Source organism: Hyperolius riggenbachi, chromosome 11, assembly GCF_040937935.1.
Source record: "Hyperolius riggenbachi isolate aHypRig1 chromosome 11, aHypRig1.pri, whole genome shotgun sequence".
NCBI lineage: Eukaryota > Metazoa > Chordata > Amphibia > Anura > Hyperoliidae > Hyperolius > Hyperolius riggenbachi.
Window position 1 is genome coordinate 214,232,048 of NC_090656.1, and position 16,638 is coordinate 214,248,685.

Here is a 16,638-nt window from a genome sequence, read left to right on the forward strand (position 1 = left end):
TCACTTACTGCTGCTCCAGTACCTCGCTGGCAGCTTGCCGACCTCGGAGGTCGGTGGGACGCATTGCGTAAATTTTTACGCATTCCCGCTAGTGCAGGAACATTAACACATTTACGCATTGAACCAGTAACGCGTAGAAATATATGTGTTAATGTTCCTGCATAGCGGGAATGCGTAAAAATGTACGCAATGCATCCCGCCGACCTCCGAGGTCGGCAAGCTGCCAACGGGGAACAGAGCAGCAGTGAGTGACTATGAGGGCACAGGATGGCTGCATGGGGCTGGTAGAAGCTCCAGGTAAGTGAAACTCATTTTTTTATTTTGCTTGGACATTCCCTTTAAGCCCAATCTATCTATCTATCTGCAAAACAATGGCAAATCTAATTGAATCGAATCCCGATCGGACATGTCGGATTTAATCGGATCGTAAAGAGAATCGTAATCGAATTGCACAAAGAATCGTATTGTGTAGATGGGGCTTTAGGCTCACAGCTGCTGGTCATTAGACCTCATCAAATGACCTAATCTCCAAACAAGCCCATACAGTTTCTCTAGTGCTGCAGGGGGTATTTATCTACTATCCACATAAATCCTTGTCCAGAGGGTTTTTGGTTTTTTTTAACATGTCATCTTGAATGATTGATGCTTCCACAAATCTTTAAAGAAAAAAAGAAAAACAACATTTATATTGTGCTTTTCTCCTGGAGGACTTAAAGAGCCAGAGCTGCAGCCACGAGGGGACGCTCTATAGGCAGTAGCAGAGTTAGGGAGACTTGCTTAATGACTCCTTACTGAATAGGTCCAGGCTTACTGAACAGGAAGAGCCGAGTTTCAAATCCTGGTTTCCTGTGTCGGAGGCGGAGCCCTTAACCATTACACCATCCAGCCAAATAATATTCCTAGTTTTTATTTTGTACTAAGCTGTACTTGAAAAAAGAAATGGAGTGAGTGGATTGTTCAGTGAGCAGCAGGAGACCTCACTGAAAGCACCTTTTAATTTCCTGTGTGCATAAGGCCTATTCCCACATGCAGATTAGTCTAATGAGATCCCTGCCAATCAGGGGTGACAGAAAGTGCAGCTATTCTTAAGGTCCTTTCTCTCCCTAATATTTTCTCAGTGGGTGACATGTGACACATTCCCTGCATGCCAGTAGCCTGCAGCTATGGGATTTATGTGGAAATGGCACCTGGAGGTGATTCCAACTAAAAGAGAAAACATTAAAGGAAAGGTGTAATTATCATGTAAATGTATTAAATCAACCCAAATTTGCTCCCATATAAATGCAATTACAACATATCACAGACCTGATCTAATATCTCTGCAAACCCGCCTTAAAGTAGACTTGAAATCAGAACTTCCTCTCTGCTCTAAAAGATGAGCAACAGCATAGTAACCTTTAAAGAAAAAACATTTCTTTGTTGTTGTCTGATAAAAATTCTGCAATAAATCCACAGTGCGTCTACTTCCTGCTTTCATGAAAGCAGACATATTGTTAACATCCTGTGTTTACAAATTAGTTGCTCTGTCCTGGCAGAGGAGAATCCTGAGCTGGCACAGCTAAGAGATCAAATTACACATACAGGGTACATTTCTCTGTCTTCCTTCTGTCCTATGCAAGGGTTCAGGTCCACTTTAAGGCTGCTTCCACACAGGGATGTTACAGGCGCACGTTAGTGCCGCCTGTAACGCTCCCCAACTCACAGCAATACAAAGTCAATGGGGCTGTTCACACTGCCCACGTTGCGTTACATGGAACGCTGCACGTTCTTCAGAACGTGCAGCATACTATAGCGTTCCAGCGGCTTAAGCCGCGTTAGACTGTTTGCACATGCTCAGTGTTGGGGCGGAGAGGAGGCGGGGAGAGGCCGCTACGTAGCCGCGCACATGGCTACTCAATATGCACTGCACTGGTGGCCGCTGATTGGCTGGCAGTACCACATGATGCGGAGTGTTTTACTCCGCATCACGTGGTCCCGCCGGCCAATCAGCACCCCTCTCACTGCCCTAATGCGGAAAGAGCCGCTTAACGCGGCTCACTCAACGTCCTCTACCAACATCGGCAGGCGTTGCGTTAGGGGACGTTATGCAACCATAACGTCCACTATAACGTAACGTCACGGTGTGTAACTAGCCTAAAGCTACGTGAATACGCAAGATTAAACTTGGCCGGTACAGCCGACAGAGACCGCCTCGGGTGAGGAGACTAATGTAAGCACAGGAGCCCCCGACGTCCGAGCAATCCCCCAGTGCAATGTTCTTGCACTCACCCCATCCGCTGTGTGCCACACGTTGTCCCTCCCACTATAGTAGCAAATGCATTGATAGCCTCCATGATGGTGGCAGGTTTGTACAGAAGTCGGCCCCCAACTATCACCCCCCACCTCGCAAGAGTTTGCAACAGCAGAATTTCCTACGGTGCCTCATTCTGGCAGCTGGACAAGTCCTCTACACTTCCTGTATGTGCCTTTTCTGTGCAGCTTCCATGCAGTCAGTCACCTAGCGGCTCTCAACTCTGCATGTCTTGTGTCAGGCATCAGGAGCTGATAGGTGATTGGCTGCACGGCGGCTACACTGAGAAAGAAGTGAAGGGGGGGGGGGGGATTCCTTTTGCGATTGTTTAATAGAATGAGAATCACGTTGCAATCTCCCCAAAAATGCTGCCTGCAGTGCGTTTGCGATTTATGCAAATCGTAAATGCAGCTGTGAGAATGATGCCACAGGGATACATCAGCACATCGCTTTGCTGCTCGCCGATGATCAGCAAAGCGCTGAAAATCACCTGAGTGTAAACCAGGCCTGATACTGCAACTGCCTACTGGGCAGCTTATGCAGCTCAAGCGCTTTGAGTCTGCCAGGAGAAAAGTGCAATATAAATGTTCTGTGTCTTGTCAGATAAAAAGCAAATATGGATGTCAGAAATGCAGAAAGATGTCCTTTAGAGATATGTATAATGTACATGGTGTACATACAGTACTCTACTACTGCACATTTGCAGTAATGCTATAAGCCCAGGGAGGGCTGCTATCTTTTATGGGTCATGTGAATGGTTGTGGTTTTTCCTTTTTCCTAAGTGTTCCCTGCTAATGCACCTGTATCCATTAGGGTCATATAGAAACCATGCAGGATGTGAGCAGCACACGCAATTAACCAGCTAAAGACTCCGGCTTTATGGGCAGTGCTCTGCTACAGCAATTAACTTGCTTGGAGCGCTTTTAACAGATGAAAATCTCTTGTAAAGGAAAATCTACACTGAATGTACAAAATAAAGCTATAAATTGCTCTCAGGGCAATAAAGTAAGCTTCTCAGGCTTTCTCTTAATGCTATAGTGCTCAGACCAGTACCCTGGAAACACCATCTAGGTGTAGTATTCCTGTATTCAAATGGTTTGCTTCCCCCACTGGCATTGGGCTGGGTCATTCTACTCAGCATACTCTGCCATTCTTCACCTTCCTTCCTTCTCTTGCCAGATTGTCCAATTTACTTTCTTCAGATCAGGTCATTTGGTCCCTGGGATCCACAATGTAATAGACACAAACAGAGGGGTATCTGAGTAATATAGCGCCTATGGCAAACACTGAATAGCTCCCCCAGTATAGGTAGTGAGAGGCATCCTCCAGTATGGTGGTGCAGCATGAAGGATGAGGGGGCAAGCATGGCGCTTATGGCACGAGCCATGCCTGTACCCCTCTAGATACGCCACTGGACACCAATGGAAAGTATTGGAAATCAGGTACCCATGCAGTGAGTTGGGCTCCCAATGCAGTGCCACTGTATGTAGGGAAGAATTAGAGGAGACGATTGTCTATTTTGTAGATAATCTACAAATAACAGTATTTACAGCACCAGTGGTTAGACTTACATATTAGAAGGGGGGTGTTCGACTCGGGTGGTTATTGTTAGGTATTGGGTTGGGAAGTTAGTGTTGGCGCTAGGAAGGGAGGGTTGGTGTAAGAGGGGCGCCGGGTAAGTCTTTAGGAGAATATGGGTAATGTAAATTACTAATATTTTTACTATCGGCATCAGCAGGCACCCAACCCACTCAGTGGCACATCCACAATACGCACCCCTCTTCTTCTCTCTGCTCCTCTGCTGTATATCAAGCTGCTACTAGAGTCTGCCAGGCGATGCACTAGCCCAGCCAACTCAAGACAAGCAGACCAAATGAGAAATAGAAACTATTTCAGAAGCTGGTCATGTCTGGCTGCTTAAGAATTTAGCATCATTCAATCTAAAGTTCAAGGAAATGCCTGGAGCACCTGTACTTAGAGCTTTGTAGCTCTGTCTGGTCATAGCTGCATGAATGTGTACATCAGGTCGGTGACCGCATTTTTATCCACTGCAGTTATAGAATACAGCAGGGGTCAGGAACCTTTTTGGCTGAGAGAGCCATAAACGCCACATATTTTAATATGTAATTCTGTAAGAGCCGTACAATATGTTTGAAACTGGGACAGTGCTCATGCGCAGTGAAGGGCTCAGGTCCCTGTTGCCATGGTGATGTATATAGTTGATCCGCCGGGCAGCAGAAGTGTCAGACACATCTTCGGCTTCTCTTGGGTTTTAGCAAAATTAGCAATTTCACCGAGAGCCAAACAGGAGAAATACCAACTAACAGCTTGTACAATTAGCTAGCTGACTTGGGTGTTGATTCACTTTGTAGGATGATCCCTGCACTTTGGTCCGATAGTCTGCCTGTCAAGTGACAGGCAGCCGATTGGGCCAATCATAGTGCGAGGATCTCGTCCTACAAAGTCACTGGACCTGATAGGGTCCAGAGTGGGGCAATTGGAGCAGCCATTCGTTTTGGGGTAAGTAGTAGAGCGAGTAAGTTAGTAGTGCGTGCTACAGCAGTAGTGTGCCTACTTTGAAAATTGAACTTGCGCTGCCACACTAAGCTGCGTTACTTGAACAGTGTAGCTTAGTGAATCAACCCCTACTGATTTGTCTGTGAGCCAGATGTAGCCATCAAAAGAGCAACATCTAGCTCCGGAGACATAGGTTCCCTACCCCTGAAATACAGCCTGGTCTACAACCCACCTCCTCACTGTCTGAATAGAGAGTGACTGAGTATCACCTCAGGGATGATGACTTTCTCGTTTCTGAACTCACGAATAAAGCTGTGCACCACCTGCACAGTCTATAAGGGTTAGTTCACATTTGGTGTGCTAATCGCGAGCACGTAAATAAATGCACATTTTTACCGTGATTTGCGCTTGCGATTCCCATTCAATGGAACAAGAATCATATGGTGCAATCGTCCCCAAAGCGCTGCATGCAGCACGTTTGCAATTTATCAAAAAACACGGCTGTGAGAATGTATAGGAATACATTAGCAGGAGCGCTTTGCTGCTCACGATCAGCAAAGCACTACAAACGCGCCTTGTGTGAACCAGCCCTCATGAAGAATGTTTGTTTTAAAAAATACGGTAAATAAAAAATAAACTAGTGTTTTTGCTAATGAAGCACACCTGAACTGTGACAAAAAAAATGGACTTTTACTTAGCTGGGGCTTCTTCCAGCCCGCTCGAAATCTGTGAGGCCCCTCAGTATCTTAGGGGTCCCCTGCATTGTGCCCCATTCCCCCTTAGAAAACCCCCCATCCCATCTTGGTCATGGGCTACTGCATGTGTGCAGTCCCAACCACAAGCCTCCATCAATTGTGCTCCTGCCGCTGGTTTGAAAAATTGTACTGTGCATGCAACGGGAGTGCATCAAATGGAGGCACACAGTCACAACCGCACATAGCGATAGCCCACAACCAAGCTGGGCCGGACGGTTTTCTGAGGCGGACAGGGGCACAAGTGACAAAGACACTAAGGAACCTCAAAGACTATGGGGGAAGCTGGAAAAAAAAGCCCCTGGTGAGTGAAAGTCCTTTCTGATCCCAGTCCAGATGTACTACAAGCCGGTTTAGCCTGAAACGGTCCTTTCTTAAGAACTGATCACTACTCTAACCCTCGCCAGTTAGCATGCTAGCATACACTTCATGCCTCTAGACCAGAATTGGGCACCCCCTCAGTGGAAGTGTGGAGGTAAAGGAGATCAGCTGTACACTTCTTTTCCCCTCCAGGTGCAGTAAATAGGCAGGTTAATTGGGTGTGACCATGTAAAACTTATGGTGGGTGGAACATGTCACACTACATTGTCTGCATTATAGAGCAAACTGTGACTGCATTATAGTACAAACCATGACCGCTACATGACAACAGGCATGTCATACACAGGAAGTTGGTGGTGCACAGTTGTGAGGCCTTACCTTGCGGCTGAACTACTCGTTTGTCAGTTTGTACAGCTATGAGCAGGCATAGCTACCAAAAGGGTTTCTGAATTTAAAGTGCGTGAAGCACACCTCAGGTTTTATACTTACCTGAGGCATCCTCCAGCCCCCTGTAGTCCACCTGGATGCTCAGATTCTGTCTGGTCCTCTCCATTCTCCTACAATCTGGCCCAATAAATCAATCAATAAATTCCAGTCACAGGCCACTGCGCATACACGGTGCCGACCGCTCACACCCTCCGATCATGCTGCTGTGGCCAGTAGCGTTCTGCACATAAGCAGTTAATAAAGACTGCAATTGCATTGTGTAGAACTCTCCTGGCCATAGGGGCACAATTTGAAGTTGCGCGTTGCCAGGATTGCGCATGTGCAGGGGACTGCGAAAGCAGGGCCCTCAGTGGTGCAACTGGAAGGTAAGCATACACAGTTCTGGCCGCTCACACCCTCCCAGGAGCGTTCTGCGCATGCACAGTTCACAAAGACTGTAACTGCATTTGTGCAAAACTCTCCCCAGCCATGGGAGCACAATTTGAACAGAGAGGTAAGTATAAAACCTGAGGAAGTTTGTCCCAAAGGTTAAGCTAACATACACTGTGAGATGGTGTCTTTTGTCAATGCCCAAATTACTCACTTAGCGCCACCGCTGCCGTAACTCAAATTACGGCCTATGGCGGTACCCAAATGTCCTTAGGAAATGTAAAAAAAAATCAATCTAACATTTTGGGGTATCGATTCCCAGCAGATGAATTGAATCTGCAAGGAATGGAATGAGAAAATCGATGATTGTATGGCCACCTTAATACAATATCTAATATCTGACACCACCAATACTACTAGATTAGCACTCCTCAATGCAGCCTTCATTTGCACAACACTCCTGTTCCCCATATATCTCTGGCCTTGTACGATCAATAAAACATAACTCAAAAAGCTCCTTCACATTTAATATTTTTGTTAGATTTGATGTTTTTATATAATCTGATCCCCAATCTATTGGGCACCTTGTACAGTGTTTGCCCAGCTTTCAGAATCTGCCTTGTTCAAGACTTTGGGGACTGTATTTCCTGTTTCATTAATGAGAACAGCTCACCATACTGTTATGGACAGGCACATTTCCACACACTGACACATTTTTTGTATGTCCACTGTAGGAGAAAACGGACTTTAGCAACAGTTCAAAGTCTGTCATGAGTTTAGTATTTAAAAACAGGATGCCCTGTATAGAGGACAATATTCTCTGCAGCTCTGTGGTCATGGCCTGCAGACATCCTGTCATGTGCCCTGTCTCTGCTAAACCTCTACAAACCATTTTCTTTTGCTCAACAAAAAACAGATTATTTTTAGTTACCATCCATATCCAAGGAAAGTAGGAACAAGGAAAGGAAAAAATTGTTAACGATCCATACACTTCAACCGAAAAATAGCATAGCTGGTTGGGGATGCCTTTGCCAAGAGCCAAGTGTTAGTACAGCAACGCTGATGTGCTGGATAGTCTCGGCCAAGAGCATTGTTCCCTTCCTCGCCCCTCCCACTTAACCTTGCTCAGTGTGTTGTCCCGCCCACCTGCTACTGATGTGCCTGTACAGCACATGGCCTTAAACTGTCATCTGAGGGATTGAGTCCTGATCCATGCGGGTGACTGTCCTTGTGCGTGGGCCTGAGGCTTAAGAATTTAAGGCCAAAAGTACAATTACGTTTTTATACATACCTACTGTATGCAGAGAGAACAATAAGGGCGAAGATGTGCCCACGAGTATAATAAAACTTGATTAAAAACAAATAAAATAAGAAAAAAGGTGAGGTGGCTTACCTCAATGAAGACAAATGCATGTAATAGATTAATTCTAATATGCACTGGCAAAGCATTTCGTGGGTCTATGCCCACTTCCTCGATTTAAGTGCTAAGGTGTGCTAAGAGCCAAGTTCCAAGCGCTACAACCCCCCCCCCCCCCCCCCCCTCCCCTTGCAGCATAAGCTATTACCTATCCTCCGGGCACCATCTTCTACGTATCCTGCTGCTCCCAGCGGCTTTCTGGTGTCCATGCATGGCTCCTGGCGTGTCGGGTCAGGTGACACACCGGGAGCTGTACACAGAAGACATTGGAAAGCCGCCAGGAGCTGCAGGATGCGTAGAAGACAGCATTAAGTAGTTTCTGCTGCACAGGGGGAGGTTTGTGCTATTTTTGGCAGGTTGCTGAAGCAATGGTAAGCAGATGTATCCGACAACGGCCAATCCCCGCCTGTGTCGGATATTAGGGACTGTGCTGTATTTCTTATTTTTAAGTTTTAAAATTAAGCAGAATTAATGATGATAGATTCTTTATGGTATCAGTGACTAGGGGTGTGGTGGGGGCATGATTAAGGGTGTGGCAGCGGTGTGTCCCTCTTATCTCAAAAAGTTGGGAGGTATGCAGAAGTGTGTGTCCTGATGGTTGCTGGTATACACTTGACACAGGTACTCTTTCTGCCAGCGGAAAAGCACAACTCACTCACTCACTTCTGATAGGAGGACGCTTTCACCCATAGACTGCATGTAACCAGCACTGTCTGCTATCTGAATAATCTGCTGAACTTCAGCACATGCAAGCGAAGGACAGCTGATAACAGCACATCCCTCGAAGGACATTTCCAAGTTGCAAAGCAAAATCAATAAACACAGCGCTCAAGGTCAAAGCTACAGAAACTATATTAAAGGAGAACTCCAGGAAGTGTCACATAAAAGTATTCCCCTAGCTACACCAGTTATTTCAGTTCATCTTTGTGTACAGTTTCCCTTTCCTGTAATTACTGTGCCTCGTGCACCTGTTTAAACTGGACTTTCAAAAGGTTTGGTTTTAGTTTTCATAGTTTTATAAGAGGCACCTGACCCAAGGCAAAGATACCTGAGCTAATCTCAGAGTTATGTTCAGGTTGCATCCAAATATCTCTGTGCATTGTCCATTCCTCTCCCCAGTCCCCGTAATCAATCTTTGAAAATGTGACTACTGTGGAGCCAAAAGTCGGGTCTGAGGGCACTTTCACACCAGGGTGTTTACCGCGTCCCAATGCCAGGCTATGAAAGTCTATGAAGACTTTCATACTGCCATGTAACGGCACAACGAAAGTGACATTTTCGGCACATCCCCCTCGCAGGTCCAGAACTACGTTACTACACAGCTTCTGCGTCGAGTTGCAGCAATGTGCATCGGTTCGGAAGTCACGCTAGTCTATCGCAATGCAGGGATTTAAAAAAAAAAATGACAGACGCGGCGTGCATGTGCGGAAGCATATTTTTACAATACGCTTCCGTGCATTTCCGCATACCCTGAAAGCAGGAAGTGACCGCAAGCGTGCGCCACTTCCTGCTTAGCCGTGCTAGATGGGGAATACCATGTAGTAATGCGATATTCCCCGAAGGCCTGTTCTTGGCGGTGCCACACCGCACCTCCAGTTTGCAGTGTGAAACCGGCCTCAGGGTTACATACTAACCTAATCGGTACTCAAGCAAGTCTCCGCCCCCCTCTGCTTGAGAACAGTCGCAGCCAGGTTTCCAGAGTCTGCTGAGGCTCTTCAGAAACCTCGGTTTAGGTGAGTATTCAACCTTGAGACCCCCCCAAAGTCCTGTATCATTAAGACAGAGCTTGGCATGACAAGCTCTGTCTATTTTACTTTAGGCTGGTTTTACACCTTTTTTTTGCGTTGCAATGTGGTGTGATGCTCCTGCCCCACCGCAAAAAATGTCAATCATATGACCCTGCGGCAGAGTGTGCCGACAGGGTCATATGCATAGCCCCGCCCCCCGTCCAGTGACGTACTCCCTGCTGGGCAAGAAGTACGTCACTGGGATTCACGTCACTCCATGTATTGTTTACACTTACTGCATTGCCCATAGACTTTCATTACCCCAAGCCCCGTGCATTAAGCACGGTGCTTGTGGTAACATGCTTCAGCCCTTGCATCGGATTGGATGCTTCCAGTGCACTGCAATGGACCACATTTGGGGCTTGATTCACACTGCTATCACAGCAGTTATCATGCGATATCCCGCGCGCTTTGCACGCGTAAAACATTACTCCACGTGATAAACAGAGGTTTTCCTGCCTCCGTTTATCACGCGGAGTAATGTTTTATGCGCGCAAAGCGACAGGCGCAGGAGATTGCGTGATAACTGCGCTTTAGTGAATCAAGCCCCAGGTATGAATGTCTCTATAGACTTTTATTGCTTTTGTGACCCCTTGCAGTAAAATAGGGTAACGCAGTGACCTGCAAACTTGACTCTCCAGCTGTTAAGGAACTACAAGTCCCACAATGCATTGCAGGAGTCTAACAGCAACAGTCATGTTTCATAAACGCAAATGCATTGTGGGACTTGTAGATCCTTTACAGCTGGAGAGCCACGTTTGCAGATCACTGGGGTAACAAAACGCAGGTTTAGCCTCCAGGTGTAAAAGGGACCTTTGCTAAAATATGTGTTCATAACATTGAAAGCTGTACACTTGCCCAAATAAAGTTTGGGCTGCTACATTAAGCCTGCTTTCACAGTGAGACGTTACAGGCGCACGTTGGTGCAGCCTGTAACGCAACCCCACCGCACAGTAATGAAAAATCAATGGGCTGTTCCCAGTGCCCACGTTGCGTTACATTGTAACGCAGCACATCCGTTGAGAGTGCTGCATGCTGTGCGTTATGCGTGGCTAAGCCGCGTTAGACTGTGCGCACATGCTCAGTAGTGTTGGGGAGGAGTGGAGAGCGGCCAGGCACATGGCTAATTAAGATTCACTGCACGGTGTGACATGCAGTGTTTACTTCCTGGAGCGGCCCTCTTTGCGGCGATTGGCCGGGCGGGACCACGTGATGCCGCATGCGTTCAAGAGTACGCATCACGGCAGCCAGAGTGAGCTGCACAACGCGGCTCACTCTGATGTCCACATCAGAGAGTACCAGGCGTTGCGTTAGGGGCATGTTATGTTCCCTATAACGTCCCCTAAACGCAACGTCCTGGTGTGTAAGTAGCCTTAAAGGGACACTTAAGTCAGAAAAAAAATGAGTTTTACTCACCTGGGGCTTCCAATAGCCCCCTGCAGCTGTCTGGTGCCCTCGCCGTCTCCCTCTGATCCTCCTGGCCCTGCCAGCAGCCACTTCCTGTTTCGGTGACAGGAGCTGACAGGCTGGGGACGCGAGTGATTCTTCGCGTTCCTGGCCACAATAGCGCCATCTATGCTGCTATAGCATATATCATATACCATATAGCAGCATAGAGGGTGCTAATGTGTCTGGGAACGCGAAGAATCACTCGCGTCCCCAGCCTGTCAGCTCCTGTCACCGAAACAGGAAGTGGCTGCCGGTGGGGCCAGGAGGATCGGAGGGAGACGGCGAGGGCACCGGACAGCTGCAGGGGGCTATTGGAAGCCCTAGGTGAGTAAAACTCATTTTTTTTGTTTGACTTAAGTGTCCCTTTAATGTAATTTTATAAGGTCATACCGTAATGTAGGCAAGTATAATAAACAGGGTTAACAGTTTAAAGTCATAAGATTAATGAGCAGTGTCGCAAGACATGGTTGCACTATATACAGTGTGTTTGTATACCGCCTCGTGCACTGTTACCAATGATACCAGGCTTCTTCCAGCCTGGTCCAGCTCATTTTATTACATTTAAAGACAACACTATTGTCCTCAGGATTGTAATTCAGAGCTGTTTTATAGTTATCCGTGACTCATTCAAATAGCTAAGTTGGGTAGTTTGATAGAGTGAGCATGAATTACTTCTGTAGTATTTATACAGCGACATCTCATAAATAAACAGACACCCTGATATGCACACAGTGCCAAGTTTATAACAGTGCCATGCTTGAGACAGTAACCAAACATTTTTGCTGATCTACCTCCAACTTCCTGCAAAGTCTTGACACGGTCAGGCATGGAGCCAATGAGTTCCGTAATCTTAGACTGGGGAACATGCAAAATGTCTTTATAAATATGCCCTCTGAACTTCTGTCACTAATAGCAGCTAGTCTAGTGATGGTCATGTCTAGAACTCCTGGAGAAGCATGAGATTGTTTGATCAGCTGATTGATTTGCAAAGCTCTGATTTGCTGTGATCATATCATGCTTTAGTACGATTATCACTAGCCAATCAGAGACTTACAGATCTATCACCTGACCAAACTGATCACATGCTTCTCCATGGCCAACACTAGCCGCTTCTACTGTTACCCAACGCAGTTGCTAACAGCTATGGCACACAACAGCATATAGATATTGCTGCTCTAGTGCGTGTGCTAGCAAGTGCATGGTATAGCATATTAGCAGCTGTTTAATTATAATTATAATTTTATAGCTTTTCTCCCTGGGGACTCAAAGCGTTGTGACCCTGCGTTCTACAGTCTAAAAGGCTCAGAAGGTGTATTTTTAGTAATAATAGGAGTAATCCCGACTCTCCTGAGACATGGCCCTGAAGACTTTATAGTGTAGATAAGCACCATTATCATACAGCAGATAACAATCCAGATCAAAGGTTAGTACTACTGAGGCTGAAGTGCGCTGTTGACATGAAGGTATGGCTGGCAGGGGCAATCACATGCTACAGAGGTGACAGTCAGCAGTTTATGCCCCGACAGAAAAATGGTTTAAAGAAACCCCACTAAGCACTTTGTGTTTGAAATGGCAACAGAGCACTTCTGCATTTCTGCAAATTCAAGAAATGTGTCAAACCTCTTCTGCAAAAAAAAATAAAACATTTTTTTTTTAAAAGTGCATTTTTACCCAATACATGACCTTTAGTCTTAGGATCTGTATTGCAGCTATTATGAGGCACATTAGCCCTTATTCAATTCACATTCTTTCCTAAGTTTTCTCCTAGGACCTGAACTCTAAACGATAAGCAACAGCATAATAACCTTTTAAATGAAAACATTTCTTCATTAAAGCTCACAGAACTGTCACCAATATCCTGCATTTACTTCCTGGTTTGCTGGGAGCACAGAAAGGGTTCACCTCCTGTGTTTACATATGAGCTCACAACTCGGCAGGCAGCTGGAAGCTCAAATTACACTGGTTCATTACTTCCCGAGAAGGGAGTACTTTACACACAATCTGGCATAAGAAACATGAACACAATTTCTAGTTACTGTGCTTCGGCGGGCCAGCAGAGTTGTGCGCAGAGTACAAAAAAGAGTTGCAGAATAGAGCAGGTGATTCTAAAAGCACTACCCCAATGTAGTTCTACAGTGCTGATTCCACAGAAGCGACTGCGGCTTGCCGAAATCGCAGTTGCGTTGTCTGCAGTATTTTCGGAGCAATTTCATTCAAGGAATGCAGGGCCTAGAATTGCACTCCTTGAAATCGATCGGTGTTTAGTGCTATACTCTCTCTCAAAAATATTAGTAGGTATGAAAGTATCATATCTTTGGGTTTCCTCCAGACACTCCAGTTTCCTCCCACATCCCAAAAACATACAGATAAGTTAATTGGCTTCCCCCTAAACTGTCCCCAGACTACAATACATACACTACCCAATACATACTGTACGACTATGGTAGCGATTAGCATGTGAGCCCCACTGAGGGACAGTTAGTGACAAGACAATATACTCTGTACAGCGCTGCGGAAGATGTTGGCGCTATATAAATAATAATAATAATATCTCAGTGTTGACCCATAAAAAAGATATGTTTACAAAAATGTGAAAGGTGTACTTTTTGTGTGAGATACTGTACTATGATTTACAAGATCAGAGCATGGAGTATTTTATAGAGAGGGTGATTTTTTTTTGTAACATACACATTAAAATGAATCAATAGAAAGTAGTTTGTGAGCCTAGAAAGTCTCTAGTTTGCAGTTTAGCAACCCTAATGCAGCTCGAGGCCTAAATCAATAAACTGTGAAGATGGAGAAAAGCAAATACACCTTCCTGTTTATCACAGCTCTCTCACATATTTGAATAATGAATGAGGATTTTCATATTGCAGCAGGTACTAGCAGCTCAAAGGGAACCTAAACTAAGAGGGATATGGTGGCTGCTATATTTATTTCCTTTTAAACGATACCAGTTGTAATATATACCAGCTAAGCTCTTTCTTCTAGAAAGCTAAGGCTACATACTCACCCAACGATTATCTTCCGAGCTCTGTTGCCCAAAGAATGGGATACCAACTCCTGCTGGGCAATATAGCAGCCAAGACGCTGTACATACACATCATCAGCATTTGGCTGACCGTGTGTAGGTCGATAAAAACAGGGAACACCAAGAGCCCCAATAGTGTAATTCGTACTGGACAAGGTGGCAATAAGTTTGTATTGCTAGATACTCACAAGTCAGGGTCACCAGCAGGCAACCACTGTAAAGGCAGGTGGGGAGATTGTCCTGACCCCACACAGGATTAAGAAGTCGCTCTCTGTAGACAGGAAGAAAGGGTAGCAACCCTCCACCAAGGGTGGACTCAAAATTGTATACAATGAACAGAGGCGCCAAAAGTATAAGATTAGATTAAATGAGCTTAAAAACCAACTTCAATGGCAAAATTGAAGGAGGAAGTGGTGGTCTTACCTCCCTCAAGCAGACACGACAACGACTGCGATTCAGACAGTCAAACACATTTATTAGGAACTCCAAAAAGAAATGCAACGCGTTTCGCACGTTCAACCCCGCTTCATCAGGCAATATAGGGAGGAGTATCAAACAATCTGCACAAGGATTCAAATTAAGCGCCTTGTACAGCTCAGACAGAAGAGGCTTGGTGTGGCTTGTCTTCTAGGCTCCTGTGATGTAACATCTTATTCCTCCTGTCTTGCAGCATAAACAATGGGAGAACGAAGGAGACAGAATGCGTCTAAAGGAGAACACAAGAAAGTCGCCAATGGATCTAAAGCCAGTGATGGGCAGTGGGGCCGAGCCTGGTAAGGATGCACATTTCTCTGATCTTCTTAAAGCAGTATAAAATTCTGACATCATTTTCAATAAAAACATGTTTTTCTACTTTTTATATGCCATACGGTTATCATATTTGCTTTTGTGCATAAGTATTATTATTCATTTAGAAATTACATGTTCCCAAAGTACACTTTTTTTGCTCTGAGAGCTGACTTTGCATTTTATTCATAACTGGTTTATTCATCTTGTAATGTAAGCAGAAATGCTTTCTGAGTGTCTGACTGTGTTCAGGAGAGTCTGCAGTGTCAGAGAAGTGTTTACTTAATTGTATCAAGTGAGGAATGTAAACACAAGATAACATTATCTCCAGTTCGGATACCTCCAGCTTTCCCAGCAGGGAGCTTGTAAGTCCTGTGTTTAACTAGTTGAATGCTGTTCTAGTAAAAAAAAAAAATGGTGGTGGTATATATGCTGTAAATAATCTTTTAGAGCAAAGAAGAAATGCTGGGTTTCATTCCGCTTTAAGGCCTGGGACTCACTAGCAGTGCATTCCTAAAGCATTAGTGATTTGTAAATCCCTTGCTAATCTAATGCTGTGGGTTTTCTTTAAAAAAAAAAAAAAAAACACATCCCTCAAGTGGGATCACAGACATAGGATTATATTAGCAAGGGCTTTTTAAATCACAAGTGCTTAGAAAAGGGCTGCTAGTGGGTCCCAGGCCTAAATCTCATCACTCACAAATTACATTTTCTTCCAAAAAGTGCACTTGCCAGCTTAACTGCTTGCCGACCACGTCATGCCGATGGGCGTGGCCGCCGTGGCAGCCCCAGGACCGCCTAACACCGATCGGCGTAAAGTCCTGGGGCAGCAGTTTGCAGGAGATTGCGCGCATCTCCTGCTTGAGGGGCGGAGCGGCGATCGCCGTTCGGGAGATTGTTACACGGCGCCCCCCTGGGGGACTTAGAAGCGATCGGCGGTGATAGGCTGGCGGGGAGAGGGAGGGAAAGTCTTTAAAGAAATAGGGTTTATTATAAAAAACAAAACAAAAATATTTGTAAAAAAAAAAATAAACATGGGGGAGCGATCAGACCCCACCAACAGAAAGCTCTGTTGGTGGGGAGAAAGGGGGGGGGGGGGAATCACTTGTGTGCAGTGTTGTGTGGCCCTGCAGTTTGGCTATAAAGCTGCAGTGGCCAATTTTACAGAAAATGGCCTGGTCACTAGGGGGGTTTAACACTGCAGTCCACAAGAGGTTAAAGTGTACCTGTATAAAAAAAGTGCCCCAATGGGGTACTAACCTCAAGACGCAAAAACCTCTGGATCTCCCCCCCTCCCGGTAAGTATGCAAAATAGGCTGCAGCAATCCTAGAAGGTTTGATTAAGGGCCTGTTTCCACTACACGCAGATTGGATGCAGAAAAACGGACTCCAATGAATGTCTGTGGGAAAATCTGCATCAGAAAAATCACCCATAGGCATTCAATGGAGTCTGTTTTTCTGCATCGAATCTG

At 45.6% G+C, this 16,638-nt stretch overlaps 1 protein-coding gene across 3 annotated transcripts in view; it reads left to right on the forward strand.

The window, feature by feature from the left end:
- DHCR7 (7-dehydrocholesterol reductase) overlaps nucleotides 1–16,638 on the forward strand; it is a 48,504-nt gene that overhangs the window by 7,712 nt on the left and 24,154 nt on the right. The window contains exons 1-2 of one of the 3 annotated variants that reach the window (XM_068260265.1): nucleotides 12,527–12,550; nucleotides 15,051–15,153. In XM_068260265.1, the coding sequence (XP_068116366.1) occupies nucleotides 15,059–15,153 (95 nt within the window). In that variant the 5' untranslated portion in view covers nucleotides 12,527–12,550; nucleotides 15,051–15,058. The other 2 variants (XM_068260264.1, XM_068260263.1) reach the window with 2 other exon arrangements.